General features: G+C 37.2%; 1 protein-coding gene across 3 annotated transcripts in view; it reads right to left on the reverse strand.

Moving 5' to 3' along the window:
* Nucleotides 1-25,324, reverse strand: part of cadm1b (cell adhesion molecule 1b) — a 231,828-nt gene that overhangs the window by 21,918 nt on the left and 184,586 nt on the right. For 2 of the 3 annotated variants that reach the window (XM_048161902.1, XM_048161901.1), the window contains one exon: nt 19,620-19,673. The exons of the other annotated variant lie outside the window; for it this stretch is intronic. In XM_048161902.1, the coding sequence (XP_048017859.1) occupies nt 19,620-19,673 (54 nt within the window). The remainder of the gene's footprint in view (nt 1-19,619; nt 19,674-25,324) is intronic. 3 annotated transcript variants of the gene reach the window in all.

Here is a 25,324-nt window from a genome sequence, read left to right on the forward strand (position 1 = left end):
GCGATGACTTTACCAGTCGGCGATTGGCTCAAATTTAGAAGGCGGGGCTTATTCCGTCACATTGCGCGTTGCACTTTCTCCCATTCAAAACAATACGAGTGACACGTCTTGTTATTCTATAGTCTTTGAATAAACTAGACTTGTGTATGTGATATATTATTATAATATTATGTATATTAGTAAGGGAAGGAACTAATGAAGGTGAGGATCATACCCATGGCCGTAGCCAGCTATGAGGTCATCGGGGTCCAGAACTCAGTATTTTCCGAGGTGTATATAATAAAGGTTGTGAAATAACTGCATAATATTGTATTAACTCTAATTTAGTGCTTCAAGGATATTGTACGGATATTGTAGCCTGTCACCGCTCGTCAATGTCAACATTTTTGAGATGACCAATCAAATCAAAGTAGGCGGATTTAATTCACAGAAGCTGCTGAGCGTGAATTGCAGCGTGGCGCTTCAGATAATGGCCATAAAGTGCGAGATAAGATGTAAGTAGCTAAACTAAACATTTCATATTTGACAGCAGTTTTAGGATAGAAATTTCAAATGACTGAGAAAAATAATCAGGCTAATAACTAATAAACTTTTGTCTAATTTCGCCATTTTGAATTCAAAATAGGCCGATAATTTATGTGATTCATGTAATAATTAGGCCTGTAATTTACGTGATTCATATAATAATGTAATAACTATCAATGTGTGGGGACAAGAAACATTACTGAAGCCGTTTTCATCATATTAGGCACACGATTAACACTTAGCATTTACTCTCCATTTCGAGTGGGCAAAGCATGCTGGGAAACAGAAATCCCAGCCCAGTTTTAGTTAAACTTAAGTTAATCTAAATTAAAAGAAATAAGTTCATGAAACTCAAAACAATGAAACAGTTCGGTTTACCTAAGATATATCAGTTCTGTGAACTTGAAAGAAAAAGAAAGTGCAAAATACTCATCAAAAGTTAATTTGACTGAACTCATTTGTTTAATTTAAGTTTGTGTTACTCAAACCAATTGATTATTTTGAGCGTTAGGGTTTACAGTGTATGTTTACTTTCTTCACAGACACAGACGAAAATGAAAAGACTATCAGTCAAAGCGCAGCTTTAGGAGGGAAAGGGACAGGGCAAGATAAGGAGACTGAGAGAATAAGAAAGAGAGATGGAAATGATGGAGAGAGCAGGTATTGACAAATAAACTACTGCCCACTGACATGGTTTTAAAGCTATTGTTATACAATTTTTTTGGCCTTAAAATGTCTTGAAAAGCACATCTGTAAATCAGAGAAATCAAAGTTTTCTCAGAGGACGATGCACCCCAACCCCACTAACTAGCTCAAATTTGGGACAGCGGTGATTGTAAAACCCTGCCTACGGCCCTGATCATACCTGACATGATGCTGCTACTAAATTGCCCGTTCTGAGCCATTTCCGTGACTGGACTCTCTTCATGATTTCATTCTCTTTTGAAATCGGATGGGATGCCAGCAGTGCTTGAACCACCAACTGTTATTTTACCCAGAAAGTTGGCAAGAAGGTATAAATTCATAATGAAGGTGCACCAGGCAGCACAGGGAGAAATTTAGCTTTAGTTACAGTATTCATCGAAGGTCAAAATGAGTAATGAAAAACATTGTGAAAAAATACACATTCATATCCGGATGGGAATAGATTTCTTGGTAACACTAATGAATAACTACACAGTAACAGTGCTCAGTTGAATGAGGTAGTTCACTATTAGCTAATCAATAACTAGCCAGAGGACTACTAAGAACTGCTATATACAGGTTTATAATTAACGTGAATAATGCATAATGTATAATTAATTCTAAAGTAAAGATCATGGTATCCCACTAGTAATGACCAAATCCATCAGAAGCTATTACTATCCAAAACCTAACAAAAACCTCAAAAGCTTACAATGGCTTCAGTCATTACTAGAGAGTTTTCATACATTTCACTTTAGAACACTGTTCCAAATAATTAGTAATTCCTTTAGAAGGATGTAACACTGGTATTAACATCCACAGGGTCCTATCCGAATAGCCTACAGGGTTAAAGATTAACAGGAAATATTATTTACCATAATTTTCTTGAACTTAAACGATTGCACTTCATGTACTAGACTGTAAATGAACCACTATGTTTAAGCCGTAAATATGCTTTAGCAAATCGCTTTAACAATAATACATATGGATGATATCTTAATTTCCCCCAAGAGAACTGTACTCGCAAATCCCATGACACATGTTAGCTTTCTGAGTGGAAACAAACCCTGGAGGCTTTTAAAACGTACCGAATAGATTAAAACAGTCTGCTGTGTAAAGACAGTATATATAATGCATTATTTAGATATACTTTCGAGATCCAGAACAATCTTCTGCCTTTTTAATTGCCTGAAACGCTAAATTAAATGCATGACACCTAAACATCTGCTACCGCACACAGCTACCTGCAGGCCAACCTCAACTAAACAACATTGGAAAAAACTGTGAATAAACAAAATTGGCATAGAAAATGCTGCTAATCAGATCCGTGTGTCAGTAGCGGCTCACAATCTGGACTGAAATAAAAAGAAAACATAACTAAGAAAGAATCACATAGCAACTTCCTGAGGAAAAAGAAAGACTGTTTACCTTAGCCAAGGGTTCACTATTATCCATCATCAGTGTATCTCAAAATCACACCTTTCCTGTCTAGAAATTAGCTTCCGCCTCACCTGAGGGATCTAAATCCCTATCTGCAGGAAATCTGCTCGGACTAGAAATAGTCAGCCGGAGCTGAAGCTGTGAGGTGAGGTCCCAGGAATTGGGTTTTGTAAGAGCACCAGGGATTTGATCTATCTGTCTGGTTGAAGCCGGTGTCCTCAGAGCACAGGTGATTGGTCTCTCTGGGGCAAAAAAAAAAAAAAAAAAAGCTTCAACTTTGTATGAGTATTAAAAACAGGACAAAAGCCTGTCTGAATCAGGCGCTCGTTGAGCCCTGGGGCTTTCTGGGAAATGAAATAAACAAATTGTAGAGGCAGGTACAGCAAAGGATGTTTGGTTCCTGAGATGTTTAAATTACTAAGTGTACTTCACCGTGGCATTTGCTCCTCCTCCATAGAAAACCATATTTAGGCCTTGAACTGTTGCCTGCTGCCTGTTGCTAGGCTACAGAGTTAGGGATGGAAAATAAAACACTTATCAAAAAAGAGAAAAGTGCACTTGGGGTGTGAAAGCATAAACTGTGAGAATGAAAGGCTAAATGTCTCACATACCAGTGACAAAACCAAAAGGAGGGTGTGCTGTTTGACACCGGTAAAGAAACCTCAATTAAAATGAAGTATGCAGAGGCTTCAATGAATAGTGTATTCCTCACACACAAAACATTACTGTGCTAAGAATAACAGAGCAAAGAAATAAAAAATGTTCACCTGTTTTATACATAACTCTGTGTGTGTGAATTAAATATATTTATATAAATAAATGTAACTGCCTTTTTTAAACAATTAAACATTCTTCTATAGATGAAACATGGATATTAATATATTATTATATCTGGAAATTATTATATACATTGTATATAACATATTATATTATACTTGTTTTTTCCATATAATTTCTGTTTTTTTTTTTCCATATCACATTTATCCCAGGACACTTTAGTCTTTGAGCCAAACAGCATGTGTTGTAATAATGAAATTCCTCTGTTGTGTGTTTTTTTTATTTATTTTTTTTATTGTAGTTAAGTAAATTCATATTCCTATCATTCCAATTTAACATCCTGTAGCAATTAATTATAAATATACAAAGTTCTGTCATGAAACTCTAGATGACACAGGCTAAAATGTCCTTAAAGGTCCCGTTCTTCGTGATCCCATGTTTCAAACTTTAGTTAGTGTGTAATGTTGTTGTTAGAGTATAAATAAAATCTGTAAAATTTTAAAGCTCAAAGTTCAATGCCAAGCGAGATATTTTATTTAACAGAAGTCGCCTACATCGAACGGCCAGTTTGGACTACATCCCTCTACTTCCTTCTTTAATGATGTCACTAAAACAGTTTTTTGACTAACCTCCGCCCACAGGAATACACAAGAGTTGCATTTGTAGAGTGTGTTTGTCGCCATGTCATCGAAACGCTGTTATTTTCATCTCGCAGTCCAATAACCGGGTCTGATTCCGGCTCAAATTGATAGGGTAAAATTAAAGACATGTTTACAATAACACTGAGCGCGTGCATCTCCACGTTATGGTAAGAGGCGTGACCTTTCCGGGCAAGATACGCTAAACTGCTGTCGAATCACAACACAGGAACCGCTGGCACAATCAGAACTCATTACGTATTTCTGAAGGAGGGACTTCATAGAACAAGGAAGTCATCAGCCCGTTTTTATGACAGTGGAAACAGTGGTATACAGATAAGTAAATTATGTGAAAAATACTGTGTTTTTTTACACGTGAAACATGAACACATGTTATATTGCACACTATAAACACAATCAAAGCTTCAAAAAAACACGAAAAACGGAACCTTTAACTTGCTTGCAATCATATCATTCTCTATAGGGCACAGCTGATTGGTTCCTGCTGTATCAGTAGCCAATGAGTTCGCTGCTTAACCTTTAAATACTTAGTCAGCATTTGCCTTAGCAGTGCAGTGAGCTTTCAGAAACCCTCCACCTTCCCCAGCTCCACCTGTATAGATCTGCTACAGGTAATTCATGTATGCTATACTGTACAGCAGCATGTCTTACTTGCTCACAGCAGCATGTCATGTATGTATTGGCAGTAGCAAGTCTGAAGAAGCAGCAGTGTAGCAGATCTATTCTGCCAAGACCAAACATATCAACATTATCATACCTATTATCATGCCAAACACTCTGAGAGTTGTCATGAAAGAAACACATTTATGAACTCAAAAGAAGCTAGTACTTAAGGTATTTCACTACCACATACAATATACAGGTACATTGGTTCATGTATATGTAACCCCTCCTGTTTGAACTGCCCGCTCTAAGCAGGACTCGAACTCGGGTCCGCCGGCATGGGAGTCGGGCGCTCTAACAAGGAGGCTAAAGAACACAGACTCTAGTATCAGTTGCTAGAGCGGCTCTTGAGATCAGGGAAGTGAGGTTTACATGCACAGCTCTTACTGGCCTAGGTCCGTTACAGTCACCCCCCTAAACCTCACTCCCATCCGGGTCACGGCACCAATGTAACCCCTCCTGTTCGAACCATTCTCTCTAAGCGGGACTCAAACCTGGGTCCGCCGGCATGGGAGGCTAAAAACCGCAGTCTCTAGTATCAATCACTAGAGCTCCTCTTGAGATCAGGGGAGTGCGGTTTACATGCACAGCTCTTACTGACCTATGTCTGTTACATATATATTCAGATGATAATTAAAGGCCTAAAACTCACTGAAGCATGTGATTCTAAATGTGGCCTCCTACAGCTCGCCATTATGCATGAAGGGAAATTACAAGACACTTATCTTAATCTATCACTTATCGTACACAACCAACTCAAAGTATTTCACAACACGATGATGTACATGCACTCAAGGTGGCCCTTTTTTCCCTAAAGAATGCACTGCGGCAAGAACGTGAACCACGTCTTCTCATCAACCCCAATGGCAGTTCGTTCACTCATTATTTCCCCCCACTGAAAAAGTCAGCTTCCTGAACTAAATTGATTCACGGGGCTTTCATCTCAGTGTGTTTAAGCAAAGTGACATTCTCACACATGTATGATTGCAGCTTGATAGTAGACTGTGATATTAACGTGGGCTATGAGAGCGGACATGAAAGAGCAGGAGCAGCAGGAGCGCAGAGCCGGCTCAGATGTATGCGGGAGGGGTAGCGGCTCTGAGCGCGCTGGGCTGTCTGGGCTCATGAGGCAAGAGGCAGGTAGGAGGAAAAAGCGTGCAAAAAGAGATGAGATGAAAATAAACAGGACAAACAAGAAGCACAGACTGGGCAAAGGCCACAGATGCAACGAAACAACAAACAACACGAGGCGCCTTCTCAAACAGCAGTGTATAAAGGTTTAGGGTAGGGGGCTGGGAGGAGAGATGAGCTTGGTGGTCTGCTCGGCTGTGTGGACATCAAGCCCAAAGGAGGCCTCTGTCAATAAACACAGAAACACAGGCATATTTGAAATCTAATTCTAGCATACTGCATGCTGTAGCTATATAGTATGTGAAATAGTATGAATTATACAACAAGATATGTTTCAAACAGTAGTATAGCATCACAACATCATCAATATAAAGCATACTTCGCAACCTCCTTCTGTAGATGTGCAACCAGAAAAAAAAAAAAAAAAACGCCAAAAAACAAATATGCATGTATTTATGTGTGTGTGTGTGTGTGTGTGTATATATATATATATATATATATATATATATATATATATATATATATATATATGAAGAGTTCATTTGCAAAAAAACTACTGTGCGTTATTCTCCACATATAGCACGTTCTGAACCATAAATCCATTTTGTCAGAAAAACTGGTATTGTCTACTGCCAAGGCATGGCGAGTTCACGTTTTATAGCAGAAACAAGTGCCCTTGTTGTTTGTCTACAGAAACCGATAAGTCCGTTTTTGACAAGGCTTCTATAGTCACTTCAAAAAGACGCGCTAGCTGAGGGAAGTTTCGTCAAAGCGGACTAAAAGTGATTGAGGATTTATAATTTCGACTCCTGCAAGTCCTTGTACACCATACACGTCTTACGTGCTGAACCCTCGGTTATCCTTTTGCGTGTGTGTGTGTGTCTGAGTGTGTTGTAAATGCAATTACAAAGCAATTACCTGGTTTTGTTTAACTGAAATGTGGAGTTATCTGCTTTAGTCAAAAATGACTGTTGGAGTTATCTGCTTTTGCTATATATATATTTTGCAATATATATATATATATATATATATATATATATATATATATATAAAACCATACTTTCAATGAACTTTAATTTTGTTAGTTACCTATATTTTTTGGAGTTATTATTATTACTTAATCAAAACAACCCAACTGCAGTTTGATTGCTATTACTTGGAAAGCACAATAAAAAAACAAGTTTTGTGAGAATTAATAAAAATGGATAAGAAAAATCTGTTTTTGCAAATGAACTCTTCATATATATAGATATATATGATAGATGATATGATAGATGGATATGGATGGATGTTTGTATGTATGGATAGATAAATGTATGTATGTATTTAAAAGAAGTTTCATCTGCTCACCAAGGCTGCATTTATTTAATTAAAAATTCACTCAAAACAGTAATATTGTGAAATATCATTACAATTTAAAATGACTGTTTTCTATTTGAAAATATTTTAAAATGTAATTTATTCTTGTGTTGGCAAAGCTGAATTTTCAGCATCATTACTCCAGTCTTCAGTGTCACATGATCCTTCAGAAATCATTCTAATGATGATTTCCTGCTCAAGAAACATTTAATGTGTACAATTGTACAAAATATTTGTGTACAATATTTTTTTTCAGGATTATTTGATGAATAGAAAGTTCAAAAGAACAGCGTTTATATTTTTAAATATAAACTTTTGTAACATTATAAATGTCTTTACTGTCACTTTTGATTGATTTAATGCATCCTTGCTGAATAAAAGTATTCATTTCTTAAAAAAAAAAAAACAATTTTTACTGACCCCAAACTTTTGAACAGTAGTGTATAATGTTACAAAAGCTTTGTATTTCAAATAAATGCTGTTCTTCTGAACTTTCTATTCATCAACGAATCCTAAAAAAAAAAAATTTCAACATTTTCAAAAACTGTTTTCAACATTGATATTAATAAGAAACGTTTCTTGAGCAATAAATCAGCATATAAGAATGATTTCTGAAGGATCATGTGACACTGAAGACTGGCATAATGATACTAAAAAGTCAGCTTTGCCATCACAGGAATAAATTACTTTGTAAAATAAATTCAAATAGAAAACAGTTATTTTGAATTGTAATAATATTTGACAATATTACTGTTTTTTAATTAAATAAATGCTGCCTTGGTGAGCAGACGAAACTTCTTTTAAAAACATTAAAAAATCTTACCGAAACTTTTGAACGGTAGTGTATGTATAGATGTATGTACAGTCAAACCAAAAATTATTCAGACATTTTTGATATTTTTGATATACTTTTACTAGTGGGTGCAGGACACTATAGTTCATTTATGTAAGTGAGGATAGCAAAATAAAGTAAAACTGTGACATATTATACCCAAAAATTCTTCATACAGTGAAGAACTACCAGTAAAACTGATAAAAAATATGGAACCAAAAATTATTCAGACACTCTGACCTGACCATGTTTTGCTTAAATGTTATCTGACATAATTAAGATAATTTTTTTCTGACACAGTTTAACTCTAAGATCTTGTCATATTTTATTACCATTTTTTTAACTATAGTGAATAAACTGTATTAATGAATGAAACGTTCAAGGTGTCTGAATAAATTTTGGTTTGACTATATGTATGCATGTGTGTGTGATTGTATGGATGGATGGATCAGCAAGGTGTCATCTCGGAAATAAATATGGTTATTTTGCTTCTTTAACTGATGTATACTATACATTTTGACAAACCATCGATCATCTGGGTATTTCATGAATATGGGAAGATGTATATACTATGCTGCATATAATATTATATATATATATATATACACACACTATAGAAACAGTAAAAGTGGTGAGTGGTAGTTTGCCATTTCATAGTCCACATTCTGCAGAACATCTACGTGTATCATTTAATGAGAGCACAGGAAGGTAAAATGTAAACTGAGTTTTTTTTTTTTTTTTTAAACGTCACATGCAGTAATCACAGTGGATTCAGCTCTGCAAGAGGCTGCGCAGTTTGTGGCATTTTTCACATTTGATGCTGTTCTTTGTTCTCTAAAAATCAACAGAGGAAACTTCTCTAAAGAGCTCATATGGGGTGACCAAAGGCAACATCTGGTGCAATGTTTTCACATCTGATTAGTACAACTGCATCTGGTGGGAATTCACAGTGATTTACTCTATGTGGGTACTGTGAAGCTTACTGTGTGACGCCATGCTGTTACAATGAATGACGCCTGATAATGAGCCACCGCTGTGTATTTCTTTTGAAAAAAATAAAATCAAATCTTTAATAGACTCGGACTTGTCTAAAGCCAAGTGCACACTGTGCGATTTTTTCTCTATCCTTTGAAATTGTTGCTTGTCAGACTGTACGATATGAGCCTGGCGAGATCTTGGGTAGAAGCCAAAGCAGACCGTGTGACATCAACCATCTTTTATGTCAGACTCAGGACTTTGGTCACAATTGACAGGGTTGACTGGGCATTTTACATCATCAACCATGTCAAATTCTGACACTTTTCAAGCAAGCCATTGTGCTAATGTTGAAGTCTGTCAGTGCTTGATGAAAGAGTGAATTTGTGGGCTGCTCATTCTTCAAAGCAAACTCAAAGTACTTGTAATAATACAATCAATGGGGAAGTGCATGATAAATAACAAGATATTTAAATTAAATATCATAGAGAAGCTAGCATCAATGTCTATTTCTGTCTCACACATGTCATCAATTGCTGTACTCCTATTGGTGCTTCATTACATGGTCAGAACTTCATAGTGTGCCAAGATTCATTACAGGAAATCGAAATGCAATCAATTTATTAGGGCTTTTCCAGTGCAGTCCAGCTCATGAGCAAATGACTCTTTTAAACAAACTCTTTTAAGTGAATCAGAACATGCAGTGCAAGTGTAGTCAAATAAATGATTTACTGAATCATTCAAACAGAGCCATGAACGAAGAAGTTACTGTTTAAATAGGTCTAATAAACCGTTCAATGAATGAATCCATCAGAATGATAACTAAATGAAAATCAAGTTATCGTTACTTTAAGTGATGGAATATTTGAATAAAATACATTAAAAACATGTAATATTAATTTGAACTGATGCAATTTTAAGTTTACTTCAGTTCACTGAGCTCATTTGGTTCTGCTCATTTTTATTCCCTGTTGTTCGTTTTTTAGAAAGTCAGTGATAGAATATTTTCTATATTATTATTATTATATTATTATTATTTAGTGGTGTAATGGTACATGTATTTGTCCCAAACCGGACAGTACGGACGTCACGGTTCGATGCATGCAGTCAGATGACGAATACAGTCAGTCACAGGTGATCCACGCTCCAATCCAGAAGGGTGCGTGCACGGTAATGCAACGCTGTTTGCTAACTGCCACAACAGGAATAACAGCAGAATAAGAACAGCGCATACGTGAATGACTTGAGCGCTTGAAAACAAAGTCCACTAGATAGTGCGCACGCATCGAATGCGTACATGTATTCATCCAGAACTGCATGGTACGGACATCACTGTTCAGTGCATGCAGTCAGAAGACGAATACAGTCAGTCACGGGCAAGCCACGTCTAATCCAGAAGGGGGCGCACGTGGTAATGCAATGTTGTTTGCTAACCGCTGCAACAGGAAAAAAAGAAGAACAGCGCATACATGAATGACCTAAGTGAATGAAAACAAAGTCCACTAGATAGGGTGCACGTGTTGAATGCGTCTTTCTGCGCTCATGGGCAAAGGAGAATGCATTGAAAGACTGAGTGGAACGCGGAAAATTAAATATAGTTTACGTGGAGCAAATTGCAACACTCCAAATGCACAATTTTTTTTTTTTTATTATTATTCTATTTATTTTGAACTTTTATAACATGAGATGCTTTTCAGTTTTGTAGCTGATTGTGACCAAATACCTTTTGTTTTTTTTTAATCAGCCCTGTAAAAAGAATTACCTATGCAAGAGTGTATTCTTTTTACTGCTTAGTGCTTAATACAATATCATCTAGGGGACTAAATGCCACTAGGTGGAACAAACTGTGATTTGCACTACTCTCTGTTCAAAATAAAATAAAATAAACCAAGCATTGTGGATTTGTTCCTTTTTCCTGTAACACTTTAGTTTAGGGTCCAATTCTCACTATTAACTATTTGCTTATTAGCATGAATATTACTAGGATATTGGCTCTTTACTTAACAACTACTTTATAACTCTTAATAAGCAGTAATTAGGGGTTTATTGAGGCAAAAGTCATAGTTAATAGTGAGAATTGAATTCTAAACCAAAGTGTAACCATTTTTCCTGTTATCGTACCAAACCGTGACCCCAAAACCAAGGTACTTACTGAACCGTGACTTCTGTGAACCGTTACACCCATAATTACTTTTACTGTATAATATCAGCTTGATTATAAATTATAAATATGCAAAATGAATAAGAAATTAATTGAATCGTAAACAGAATTGAGAGCTTCTGATTCTGAAAATCTGTATTGATAGCCTGCCTTACAATTCATCAATTCATGCATTTAACCATTGGTGAGGGTGTCACACTAAAAGTTCAAAGAGAGCCAATTCTGCAATCTTTTTAAGAAACCCGCAGTTCGTCTCAGACTCCAAAACTGTGACCAAAATTGAATAGTGCGCATTGGGCTTGAGTCAACTAAGAAGCCAAAAGCTTGCATATTATAAATGCGCCGACAACAATGCTAGAAAACAAGATACTATGTGCCTCAAGCCAACAAACAGTAAGAAAGGTCTAAAATTAGCCCTCCCTGGCATTGTGTAGTGAAAGAAGATCGTAAGGTGGGAAGGAACGCAGTACATTCCCGATGACAAATTAAATCACAGCCAAAGCTGGAGAGCTTGTTTTAAGACTAATGATACACAAAGTCTTCACTGTGTTGTTTGGCCAGCAGCAACTCCATCATTCCCACGCAGAGCTGCATAAATGACGCTCAGTAGACAGATCCATGAGCCCAGCACCCTCCGCTTTACCTGCAGGCACAGTGAGCTCAGCCAGGACATATTGGATAGGCCTTGAAAAATTTCTGAGGAGGAACTCATTATATAGAAAAACATTGCTGATGTCTACATATGGAGCAACAACCCATCATCTTTTGTCTGTTCAAAGGGTTTTAAAGCAAATCTGGTAACCTTTAAATGTCTGCATCGTCCCACCGCAAAAACAAAGCTGCTAAAAGTGACTGAGTCAACAATAGGATGCGTCCAGCTGCCTGTCTTAATTGGACTGTTTGGGAGATTCATGGAGGAGATTTCTAGGACAGGGAAGTTTGAGGTGGCGATAATGAATAACGAGAGGAGAAAAACATCTACAGATGCTGATGTGTATGTGCATTCACATCTAGCAGTTTTCTGGAAAAGAACTTCTCTAACTTGACACAATCTTATAAAATATGGACCCGCCCTGCGGTGCACCTGATCTAGAGCTCAGCTGTCCGCATTGTTTTATATTTCATCAATACCCAGCAGGGTATCCATATATCCAGTTGGATTGTACGCTTTTTGCCCTTTCACGGAAACCAGCTTGGCACTCACTTGCACCTATCAATATTAATCACTGATCCATGGCAGATCCAATCCCTTCGAAATCAAATAATGCTGAGCTGACTCCTCATACTCATACTTGCAGGCCTGGTCAATGGTGCATTACAAATCTTGAGAGCCCCACCAACAAAAAGAGTTTGGGTGAAAACGAACCCCTGATGGTTATTTTGGGCAATTTACAAATCTTTTATATTCTATTTATAGTATTAAATATATAGTTACACCACCACATAAAATGATCATAAATGCAATCCATTTTATTTGTGCATTATATCCCAAGTCTATGTAATTTAATACTTCATGTACTTTTAATACATTCATATTATATATAAAAGATTATTGTACCAAAATACTTCCACTGTATTTACATTTTCTATATCTTTGTTGAAAGGTAGTTATATAAATATATATTTATAAAAGTAATATGTACACTATCATTCAAAAGTTTGGGGTTAATAAATTTTTTTTTTTTTTTTTTTTTTTAAATATCGATTATTATTATCAATGTTGAAAACAGTTGTACTGCTTAATATTTTTGTGGAAACCATAATACATATGTTTCAAGATATTTTGATGATTAGAAGTTAAAAGGAGAAGTATTTGTTTGAAATAGAATCTTTTATAAAATGACAAATGTCAGTTAATTTATGAAAATGAATGAAAATTTCCTGATAATTTACTCACCCCCATGTCATCCAAGATGTTCATGTCTTGCTTTCTTCAGGCGAAAAGAAATTAAGGTTTTTGAGGAAAAACATTCCAGGATTTTTCTCCATATAATGGACTTCAGTGGGGTTCACAAGGCTGAAGGTCCAAATTGCAGTTTCAGTGCAGCTTCAAAGCACTCAACGCGTTCCCAGACGAGATCAGTGCAAGACAAGTTTTTGTGGTTAAAAAGTATATACATTTTTATTTTTATTTTTTTTTTTAGAAAATTACCAATCGTTTCGCTAGGTAAGACCCTTATTCCTTGTCTGGTATCGTTTGAAGCCCTTTGAAGCTCCACTGAAACTGCAAATTGGACCTTCCACCCAGTGAACCCCAGTGAAGTCCACTATATGGAGAAAAATCCTAGAATGTTTTCCTCAAAAACCTTAATTTCTTTTCGACTGAAGAAAGGAAGACATGAACATCTTGGATGACATGGGGGTGAGTAAATTATCAGGTAATTTTCATTTTTTCATTTTTCAGAAGTGAACTAATCCTTTAATGTGACCTTGCTGAATAAAACATGAAATTTAAAACACACTTTTGAACAGTAGTTTAACTATACAAATATATTTAATAATATAATCACAACATAAAAGATTTGTAAAGATCTGTTATATTTCCAAAGCAGTGTATATGTAAATATGTATATGTAAATATGTTTAAAGGTGCCCAAGAATGCTTTTTCACAAGATGTAATATAAGTCTAAGGTGTCCCCTGAATGTGTCTGTGAAGTTTCAGCTCAAAATACCCCATAGATTTTTTTAAATTAATTTTTTTACCTGCCTATTTTGAGGCATCATTAACTATGCACTGATTTTTTCAGCGCACCGCCCCTTTAATTCGTGTGCTCCCTGCCACACGAGCTCTCGATTATATTACAGCACATTTACAAAGTTCACACAGCTAATATAACCCTCAAATGGATCTTTACAAGATGTTCGTCATGCATGCTGTATGCATGCTTCGAATTATGTGAGTAAAGTATATTTGATTCTCTATGAGTTTGAGGCTGTGCTCTGTGGCTAACGGCTAATGCTACACTGTTGGAGAGATTTATAAAGAATGAAGTTGTGTTTATGCATTATACAGACTGCAAGTGATTAAAAATGAAAATAGCGACGGCTCTTGTCTCTGTGAATACAGTAAGAAACGATGGTAACTTTAACCTCATTTAACAGTTCATTAGCAACATGCTAACGAAACATTTAGAAAGACAATTTACAAATATCACTAAAAATATCATGCTATCATGGTCAGTTATTATTGCTCCATCTGCCATTTTCGCTGTTGTTCTTGCTTACCTAGTCTGTTGATTCACCTGTGCAGATCCAGACGTTACTGGCTGCCCTTGTCTAATGCCTTTCATAATGTTGGGAATATGGGCTGGCATATGCAAATATTGGGGGCGTACACCCCGACTGTTACATAACAGTCTGTGTTATGTTGAGATCCGCGTGTTTTCCGGAAGTCTTTTAAACAAATGAGATTTACATAAGAAAGAGAAAGCAATGGAGTTTGAAATTCAATGTATGTCTTTTCCATGTACTGAACTCTTGTTATTCAACTATGCCGAGGTAAATTCAAAATTTGAATCTAGGGCACCTTTAAGATGCTGCCACCATGTCTTCATTGTATATCCAACCAATGCGAAAAATTAGTACAAACACAGATGTTAATAAGATCACTTTCTGGCCTCTACTGTCCTATAAATAAAAGCTACAAAAGGCCCCAAAATAAACCCGTGTAAACATATGCTGCATTTATGCAGTGTTGATACCATAATACAATCAATCATATGCAATACTGATAACATAAAAGGGTTGTTCCATAGGCATCCGTATATCCACTTGAATGGCACTCTTTTTTGCCCTATCACAGAAATCAGCTTGGCACTTACATGCACCTATCAATATTAATCACTGATCCACAGCAGCTGCAATCCCCCTGACATGACCCCTCTTGCCCACAGACTAAACATGCAGGACCCAGGGTCATATTCCATCATCTGTAGTCGTTCACAGGCCCTAAAGACCAGACTGCATATCAGATAAAACAGTGTGACTGTTTCAGATGGCTAGCAGGTCCCTGGAGTTCTCCTGTACTCACCATGAGTGGATTACTCGCCGTGTCTGCTCGAAAGCAAGTTCTGCTCGAACGGTAATCCGAGGTTAAGACGGTTACACCAATAAACTTCTTACATGCTTACTCTGCATGCGGAGAAGTTAGGCCTGGGAAGAAACACAAGAGGACGGCTCTTCCGAGAGAAAAGCAGACATGACTTAGTTCAGCCTGATGATCACAGAAAAGTCCTGAGCATAGATGATTCCTCCGAAAGGCTGACACTATCACACTTCTACTCGCCGTGCATGATGATTTTACGAAAGAGGAGAAAGTGCGGCATCTGTTAAAGGTGCCACTATCGGTGCTTCCATTTAGCCATTTATTTTGTGTTATAAATGGCAATCATCTTTAAATGTCACCCCCTAAAGCTACTGAGCGTTTCGGCAAGACTTTATGGCTTAATTGATTTTTTTGATAGTAGAGTGCACCCTATCCTTTCTCACTCTTTGCTAGCTCATCAAAAATGTATTACATTTCTATATAGCACCAATTACCTGCCATTGATTTATTTGCTGGTATTCCTAGTTCCAAGCTTTCCTTTGCATGTTAATAAACATGGGTTGGTTCATGAAGTGTTTTAAAGCGCTCAAGAAAACCTCATTAAGATCAGAATAAAACAGCTATTGGAAAATTGATAATGACAACTGACAACATTATGAAATAATAAAAAGATAAATCACTGTTGATATATGAATATCAAAATATATGTATTAAAATGCAGTAAAGACAGCAGGGGTGTAACGGTACACAAAACTCACGGTTCGGTACGTACCTCGGTTTTGAAGACATGGTTCGGTACGGGATAAACATAAAAAAAAATTTTGTATTATTAAACAGTGGTTTACTGAACAAATTGTGTTTTTGTCTTTACATATATTAAATTAAATTCTAACTAAATTTTCATAAGGATAAAAAAAAATTATATTTGCTGATGCTATAAACTATGTAGGGAGCCCTTATTTGAACATTATGCTACTATAATATTAAATATTAAATTAACTGAGCCCAAAATATTAGCCTAAATTCAATCGCGCTTTTTATTTTTAGACATAATAAACACTCAAAAGAACAAATTGTATGCAAGCATGAAATTATAAAATTAAGTTTTACTCCAATTTGTTGTTGAAATATAATCATTTATACACAGTGGCTATCATTTCCATGACAGTTTATTTAAACATAGGCTACAATCAAGACATCACTAAAAGGTTAAGTAACATATAATGAATATATGGGCTAATACAGTGCATATATTAAGCGAAAGAGTTATTTTCTCTGACAAACTAACAAGCTGTGGACACTAAATTCCATTTCTGAGGTAAAAACCATTGAAACACTGAATAAGCGATAACACAAGATATTATATGTTTCAGTAAGTTGTACTGTATTTTTCAACATACCTTGAGATGTTCATTTAAGTTTATACTGTAACTAGTGAGGAAGATGATCGTGTTCACTTGTGCTCCGCGATGCCGGTTGAACTGAGGCGCCTGTACAGTGATCTGTCACGCCACACACACATGCACCGAACCGAAAGCCCTGTACCGAAACGGTTTGGTACGGATACGTGTACCGTTACACCTCTAAAAAACAGTAATATTGTGGTATTTTACTACAATTTTAAATACATGTTTTCAATTTGATATATTTACAGATGTCATTTATTCCTGTGGTACAAAGCTGAATTTTCAGCATCTCCAGTCTTCAGTGTCACATGATCTGCTCAAGAAATGATTATTATTATTATTATCAATGTTAAAAACAGTTGTGCTGTTTTGAGACATGATCATCAGAGGGTTTTTTCACAGCCTACCTGTCTGAAAGAGCTCATTATTTATGCAGGTCATTAGAGCTCTTTATGCGATTCTTTTGTCTTCTCAGGTGAGAATCACCCATTATTCATGATTATACACGCCTCCACGCATACTGTGTTTCTTGACCAAAGATGTTTTAGAAAATTTAAATCTCTCTATTGTTTTATATGAACAAGCAGGCAGCATAATTTTTACATAATTCTGAAGCAAAAACTCTAGTCTACAACCTCAAATACCCAGAAGTCTTGTGAACAAAGATTTAATATATATTTTTTAGGTTTATTTCAGTGACTTAAGTTTTTTGTTTTTTCAATAACCACGCATAAACGTTATTCCTTCAAAAACACAAACATGTACATACATGTTCCTCACATATTATTGTAGCCTAGTTTGTGCTGAATACAGTGTAATGACACTTTTTCCATTAATATGTTTATGAACAACTGAAAAAAGCACAAATGTCAGGGCATGTCAAAACTTCTCCAGGGTCCCAAAAATCCTCAGACCCCTGAGGGTTAATATTTCTTAAAATTGTGATACATTTTTCAGGATTATTTCATGAAATAGTAATCTGAAATTTGAAATAGAAATCTTTTGTAACCATGTAAAAGTCTTTCCTGTCAAAATGTATAAAATTTCTCACTTTACTCACCCTCAAGTTGTTCCAAACCTGTATAAATGTCTTTGTTCTGCTGAAAACAAAGGAAGATATTTTGAAGAATGTTGTAACCAAACTGTTGTGGGACACCATTGACTTCCATAGTATGGAAAAAATAGAAGTCAGTGGTGGCCCACTACTGTTGGAACAACACAAAGGTGAGTAAATGATGACAGAATTTTCATTTTTGGGTAAACTAACCCTTTAAGATTCTTTATTGGCATATATGGTTCTATGATATCCATGGAACATTTACATTCCACAAAAGGTTCTTTAACTAACAAAAAATGGTCCTTTAAGAACTGTTCACTGAAAGGTTCTTTGGCGAACCAAAAATGGTTCTTCATTCCTCCTTTTGGAACCTTTACTTTTAAATGTACCTGCAATTGATTTATTTGCTGGGATTTTCTGTGATTTCTCCTAGTCCAGAGGTTTCGTTTGCATGTTAATAAAAATGAATTGGTTCATCAAGTATTTTTAAAGGATTGGTTCACTTCAGATTTAAAATTTCCTGATAATTTACTCACCCGCATGTCATCCAAGACGTTTATGTCATTCTTTCTTCAGTTGACAAGCAATTAAGGTTTTGAGGAAGACATTCCAGGAGGACAATTCATATAGTGGACGAGTTGAAGGTCCAAATTGCACTTTCAATGTAGCTTCAAAGGGCTCTACACGATCCCAGCGAGGAATAAGGGTATTGTCTAGTCTTCTAAAAAAATTAAAATTTATATACTTTTTAACAACAAATACTTGTCTTGCACTGCTCTGCGATGCGCCACACATTAATTACTTTGGAAAGGTCACGCATGACGTAGGCGGAAGTACCGCAGTAGGGCGAAAATCTCATTTTCTTCTCAAACTTCAATTCGACATCATTGTTTTACCTTTTTTTGTAAATGGTGTTTGACTTAGTCTTTGCACATTCGCTTTGTAGACACTGGATCGGTACTATGTCACGCATGACCTTTCCACAGTAATTACGAAATGTGCAGCACATCGCAGAGCAGTGCAAGACAAGCATTTGTGGTTAAAAAGTATATAACTTTTTTTTTTTTTTAAGAAAATTACCAATCATTTCGCTAGATAAGACCCTTATTCCTAGTCTGAGATCATGTAGAGACCTTTGAAGCTGCACTGAAAATAAAATTTGGACCTTCAACCCATTGTACCCTGGTGAAGTCCACTATTTGGGAAAAAATCCTAGAATGTTTTCCTCAAAAACCTTAATTTCTTTTTGACTGAAGAAAGAAAGACATAAACCTTGGATGACATGGGTGTGAGTAAATTATCAGGAAATTTTCATTCTGAAGTTTTCTCAAAAAAACCTCATCAAGGTCAGAATAAAACCACTATTGGAAAACTGACAGTGTCAACTGACAACATTTATGAAATAAAAAAACACAATGAATCACTGTCGATATGTCCCGTCAGAGCATTTCAAGGATGTGTTGATGTCATTCTTATGGAAGGCCGAGGATATTTGTAATCGTAATCTGAGGCACAGACACGGCAAGATCCTGATAAGATTTTCGCTCCAAAATGAATCTCTACAGTGAAAGATCAGACGAGTGACAGAAAAGGATTTGACAAGCACAACCTGACAAGTGACAATGACGGCGAGGCACCGCAAGGCCACCGAGTCCACAATCTGCGTCGAGATCTTATTAGGGTTGCCCGCCCGCCTCCGCACGAGCCTCTGCACTTTACCCTCTTCCCGCTGTCTTTTTTAGCTCACGGACAGTAACATGCATCAGCAGCGTACTTAGACTCTCTCTCTCTCGCGCACACACACATACACGTGAATGCACACGCACAGCAGGACACAGGGAAAATGTAGAAAAGGGTGAGATGGAGTGAGAACCCTGCAGCTCAGATGGGATACTGTACTGTACCTTGGAAATCGTTGATGGTGGTAGTGGTGGGTGGGGGGGTTGTGGTGAGAACATCTAGATGGAGAAAATGAAAACACACATAAGAGGTAATGAAAGAGAGAAGTCACAAAAGCCTTCATGGAAATATTGCATGTTAGTATGATAGAGAAATCTGAAAGAAGGAGAAACATCTCTTTACCAAGACCTCTTTTAAACCTGGGATTAACATTATTGGTCCTTAAATCTCAATTGGATACCACCAGAACACATTTAATGGACAAAACTCTATTTTTGTTGTTTTCCATCCATGTAAGCTGTAGCCTACATAAAACAGATCAATATCTGTCATTTTGATGGAATGATTTGTATATTTTCCAACATGCTGTTCTTTTATCAGGACTTGTGATCTTCTCAATTTAATGAACAATATCCCGTTTCTTTTTTTCAAATCCTAGGAGGGGCAATTCAAAACTTTATTGTCTCCCATTTTCCTCACTTCTAAGGCTTATTAGCATCCTTTGGCTGTGGGAATGTTTCTAAAGTAGAGAAATGCAATAGAGCGCAACAGTGCCTGCCCACGTGTTAAGCCATCTTAGTTCCGGAAATATTTTTTCCATGGGGATTTCTTTTTTAAATCTTCATCAAAGAATTCAAAGACAGGAACCAAACCAACCAGCTTGAAACAAATTGTGAAACAAAAATGTAATTGGAAATTATGGAAAGGTACAAGACTGTGTACTTAATGACTTGAATGAGGGAATGAACTACAATCCCATGAAGCATTATGAATGATGTAATTGAATTAAAATGAATTATATTCAAATATTTGGGTCAGTAAGCGTTTGTGATATTTTTGAAGTCTCTTATGCTCAACAAGGCTGCATTTATTTGATCAAAAATACAGTAAAATATTTCACAATATTATTACAATTTCTTACTATTTGAATATTTTTCTTTTTAAATGCCACTTATTCCTGTGATGGCAAAGCTGAATTTTCAACATCATTACTCCAGTGTCTTCAATGTCACATGATCTTTCAGAAATCATTATAATATGCTGATTTGCCACTCAAGTAAAATTTCTTAATATTATCTATGTTGAAAACACTTGTGCTGTGCAATATTTGTGTGGAAATTGTCATGCATTTCTTTTTCAGGATTCTGAATGGAACGTTCAAAAGAACAGCATTTATTTGAAATAGATTGTTTTTCTAACTATTTAAAAGTCTTTACTGTCACTTTTGATCAATCTATAGCATCATTGCATTATTAGCATCATTGAATTATTAATTCCTTAAAAAATATCTTACTGACACAAAGCTCTAAGTTATAAAAACACTTGAGATGCACTGAAATGAGTGCACGATACTACAGTATATTCAAAGAATAAAGCATTGCATGACTGAAAAGTGTAAATGCAGACCACTAAAGAATATCCAAATACTATCCGGATGAAAAGTGGGCCTAAGACAGACAATAGCTCGTAAATGTCCCTGATTGAAATGGAAATGGCCTGTCATTTTGCTTTTACATGAAATTGCATGTCATCACAGCGGAGCATTGTCCTACAAAACATTGTTATTGAAATAGCTAAAGGCAAATTGGCTAGCTATAGATTTTTGATAAAATGTAATGTAAGAAAAATGTAAAGAAAATTACTTGAATCGAAATGATGGGCTTGCTTCCTGTAACAATAGAATATGATGGCTTAAGTCATATAGAATTAGACGTCCAAGCAATGGTATAAAGCCTGCATTTGAATGGGCTTGACACTGGTCGACACAAGCCGTGTGATTAAACAAAACACACTTTGCCAAAGGCTTTGTTCAGACAGGCAGCAAAAATCCAACGTTTTGGCATATCTGACTCAAATCCGTTTAGTTGTTTTGTTTGTAGACAGAACAGAGAAAAAAAAACACACATGAAATCCGATGTTTACAAAGTGATCCAAACCACATCCAATCCGATTAAAATCAGACTTTTTTTGAAATGCGTTCAATCGTCATTCGAGACAACGCGTAGTATGTGCGCGATACTGTCTGCAGCTGTGTCCGAATACACTGTATAATGAATGAGCGAATAAATCAGCGGTTTTGGATGCAGAACTTGCATGAATGTGCCTTGTGATTTCAGCACTGCGGTGAGATGCCGTGATGGATGTGAGCAGAGGCAAAATTTCCAGTTTCCCAACCCCTCCTTCCGCACTGACAGCTGTTGTGTGAGAAAGTCTCACAGCATCTTGCTGATGCTTACATCATTGCTGCAGCAACTGAGGTAGATGTTCCAGATATTTACTTACACGGCCCAAACAAACGGATCAGATTTCACGCCTTGCAAAGTGAAAGTATGGATGGTCAGTTCTAAAGTTTGCATCTGAAAAGCAGGATTTACGTGCAGTGTGAACCAAAGCGGCCCAGCGGTTCTACGCCCTACAAAAAGCACTCAACATGATTCAAATCTTTCAGACAGATTTCCAATCATGCGGCGAGTACGAAAACGGGAGAAAGAGAAAATTACATTACGAGAATCATTTATTAATAAACACACAGTCATATTGGATACAGCCTTCGCACAATCAGCGGAATAATGGGCCGCTGGCAAATGCGTCCGAGCTATTGTACTGTGGCTGTGCAATGTGACTATCATTCCACTTTTTAGCACAGATACTCAGGCGCCTTGCTGGGGAACAGTCGCAGCAGGCAAAATTGGCTGGCTGTCTCCATCACTTTATTGTCTGTGCTCCATCAAAAGATCTCAGTAGGAGCCCAAACACTTCCCAACTAATGATAAAACATCAAGGACAGGATAATGTCTCTGAATGTAGATGCTGGGAGACGCTTCGCCTGATGAAAATATTTCAGGGATTGTGCGCACCGTGACCGATCGCAGACGGGTTTTGGAAATGTCATAGTCCCGTGGCTGAAATTGTGCATGCAGGGGATACGGCTAACACAAAGGTCTGAATAGGATGTGGCATGCATAATAGTCAAGCAAACAAGAATTTTCCATGGGCAATTTGCAGGCTGGGTGACTCCTGGCTCGACGTTATGAGCGGTGAGATGCGAATGTGTTTGGACGTGCAATATTTCCATTTGTATGTGAAGGACGGAAATATGAAATTCCAATCACGCGGTGAGAAAATGGACGATACGAGTACTTATCGCAAGCGGGATTGCCCTGACAACACTTTGTGAGACGTGTCCTCATAAAATCCACTGGCTCTGTTCCATAGTCTCTTAGCAATGCTGAATGTGTTGAATCTCTGGGTTATGGTACAGATTTGAGCTGAGCCGGCATGAGTCAGGCAGACCTGCCTTTCTTTTGTGTTATTTATGGGGAAAAGATCACACCAAGATACCACTGCAATTATTGTGATTCTTATTGACAATAATCTTTATTGAATGCATAAACTGGAACTGACACATTTTTACATCACCAGTAAATTCTTGGTGTGACTTACAGGACCTGCCTGATCTGGTACAGTATATACACTGTTTAGGCATAACATTAAGACCACCTTCCTAATATTTTCTTAGTCCCCCTTTTGCTGCCAAAACAGCCCTGACCCATCGAGGCATGGACTCTACTAGACTCCTGAAGGTGTGCTGTGGTATCTGACACCAAGATGTTAGCAGTAGATCCTTTAAGTCCTGTAAGTTGTGAGGTGGGGCCTCCATGGATCAGACTTGTTTGTTCAGAACATCCCACAGATGCTCGATTGGATTGAGATCTGGGGAATTTGGAGGCCAAGTCAACACCTCAAACTCATTGTTGTACTCCTCAAACCATTCCTGAACCATTTGTCAAAGTAACATCCACATGAATGGCAGGACCCAAGGTTTCCCAGCAGAACATTGCCCAAAGCATCACACTGCCTCCGCCGGCTCGCCTTCTTCCCATAGTGCATCCTGGTGCCATGTGTTCCCCAGGTAAGTGACGCACACGCACCCGGCCATTCATGTGATGTAAGAGAAAACGTGATTCATCAGACCAGGCCACCTTTATCCATTGCTCCGTGGTCCAGTTCTGATGCTCACGTGCCCACTGTTATCGCTTTCGGCGGTGGACAGGGGTCAGCATGGGCACCCTGACTGGTCTGCGGCTATGCAGCCCCATATGCAACAAACTGCGATGCACTGTGTATTCTGACACCTTTCTATCAGAACCAGCATTAACTTCTTGAGCAATTTGAGCTACAGTAGCTCGTCTGTTGGATCGGACCACACAGGCCAGCCTTCGCTCCCCACGTGCACCAATGAGCCTTGTCCACCCATGACCCTGTCGCCGGTTCACCACTGTTCCTTCCTTGGACAACTTTTGATAGATACCAACCACTGCAGACCGGGAACACCCCACAAGAGCTGTAGTTTTGGAGATGCTCTGACCCAGTCGTCTAGTCATCACAATTTGGCCCTTGTCAAACTCACTCAAATCCTTATGCTTGCCCATTTTTCCTGCTTCAAACACATCAACTTTGAGGACAAAATGTTCACTTGCTGCTAAATATTCCACTTGCTAATATATCCCACCCACTAACAGGTGCAGTGATGAAGAGATAATCATGAAGACAGGTGCCGTGATGAAGAGATAATCAGTGTTACCTGTCAGTGGTCATAATGTTATGCCTGATCGGTGTATATACAACAGTTAGTTCTGGATCTCAAATCCGATTGGCTGAGAGCCTTTTCAAGCCATGCGATATTCTACCAATATCACATGGAAACCATTTCACAATTTGTATCACTCTGCTTATTTCTGCCAGATCTATTCTGGAAGCATTTCTCATAGCGAGTGTCAATGACGAAGGAGCAAACCCACTATAATTTTACAAATACTACTCTTATTGTGTTATGGAATGTTTGTTTTAAGAGTTTTAAGAGAGCTCCAGGCCGTCAGATCTTATTTTAAATATTTTACATTAAATATTTGTTTAATGTGATCTTTTTGAGGTTTGAAACCATCCTAATAAGTTTGGTGTCCTTTTTTTTTTTTTTTTACACAAAAACATTTTAAGGCAGAAAAAAAAAAGATTCATATAGCAACTATTACTATTACTTACAAAATGTTAAACAGTTCTACTTGTGGTCCCTGACCCAGGAAAATGAAATCCCTCGATTGCATGATAAATTATATGCTAATGTATGAAAAGCCTTAAACATACACAATGGCTCCCTTTATGTGGTGTATCAGTGCTATTCTCAATGTCAAATGTATTATGCTGTCACTGCAGAAATTAAAGCGGTTGAAAGGCTGTCTAACACTGTCAAATATACAGTACACAGCGTTTATACTGTGTATTAGCAGTCTTGACAGAAACTTTGGCTTCGTATCAAACATAACAGAGTAGCTCTAGTCATTCAGAGTGAGAGACAGTCAAGGAAAAACAGATAAGATTGTATGTGGCACGCCGTGACTCCGAGTCTACATTTGTGTTTTAACAAGAGTGGATGTTACATGGGTTTGGCTGAGCGAACATCTCCCAAAGGAGCCTGAATATGGAGGTTAATGCTGGACATGGTCTGTGTCGATACTTATTCTCTCCCAACAGGCCTTCGCACAGAACATCAAGTGACTGTAATTGAAACACACACAATTCCCACTGGGAGAGACGTTGGTTAAAAAGAGTGGTAAATAACAGCACTGCCAACCTAGATGTAGGTGGAAACACATAAAGTGCAGGTTTAAAGGTTTAAATACACACATATTAAAGTCTGTCAGATGTGTAT

The sequence above is a fragment of the Megalobrama amblycephala genome, linkage group LG16, assembly GCF_018812025.1.
Source record: "Megalobrama amblycephala isolate DHTTF-2021 linkage group LG16, ASM1881202v1, whole genome shotgun sequence".
In the NCBI taxonomy this organism is placed as follows: domain Eukaryota; kingdom Metazoa; phylum Chordata; class Actinopteri; order Cypriniformes; family Xenocyprididae; genus Megalobrama; species Megalobrama amblycephala.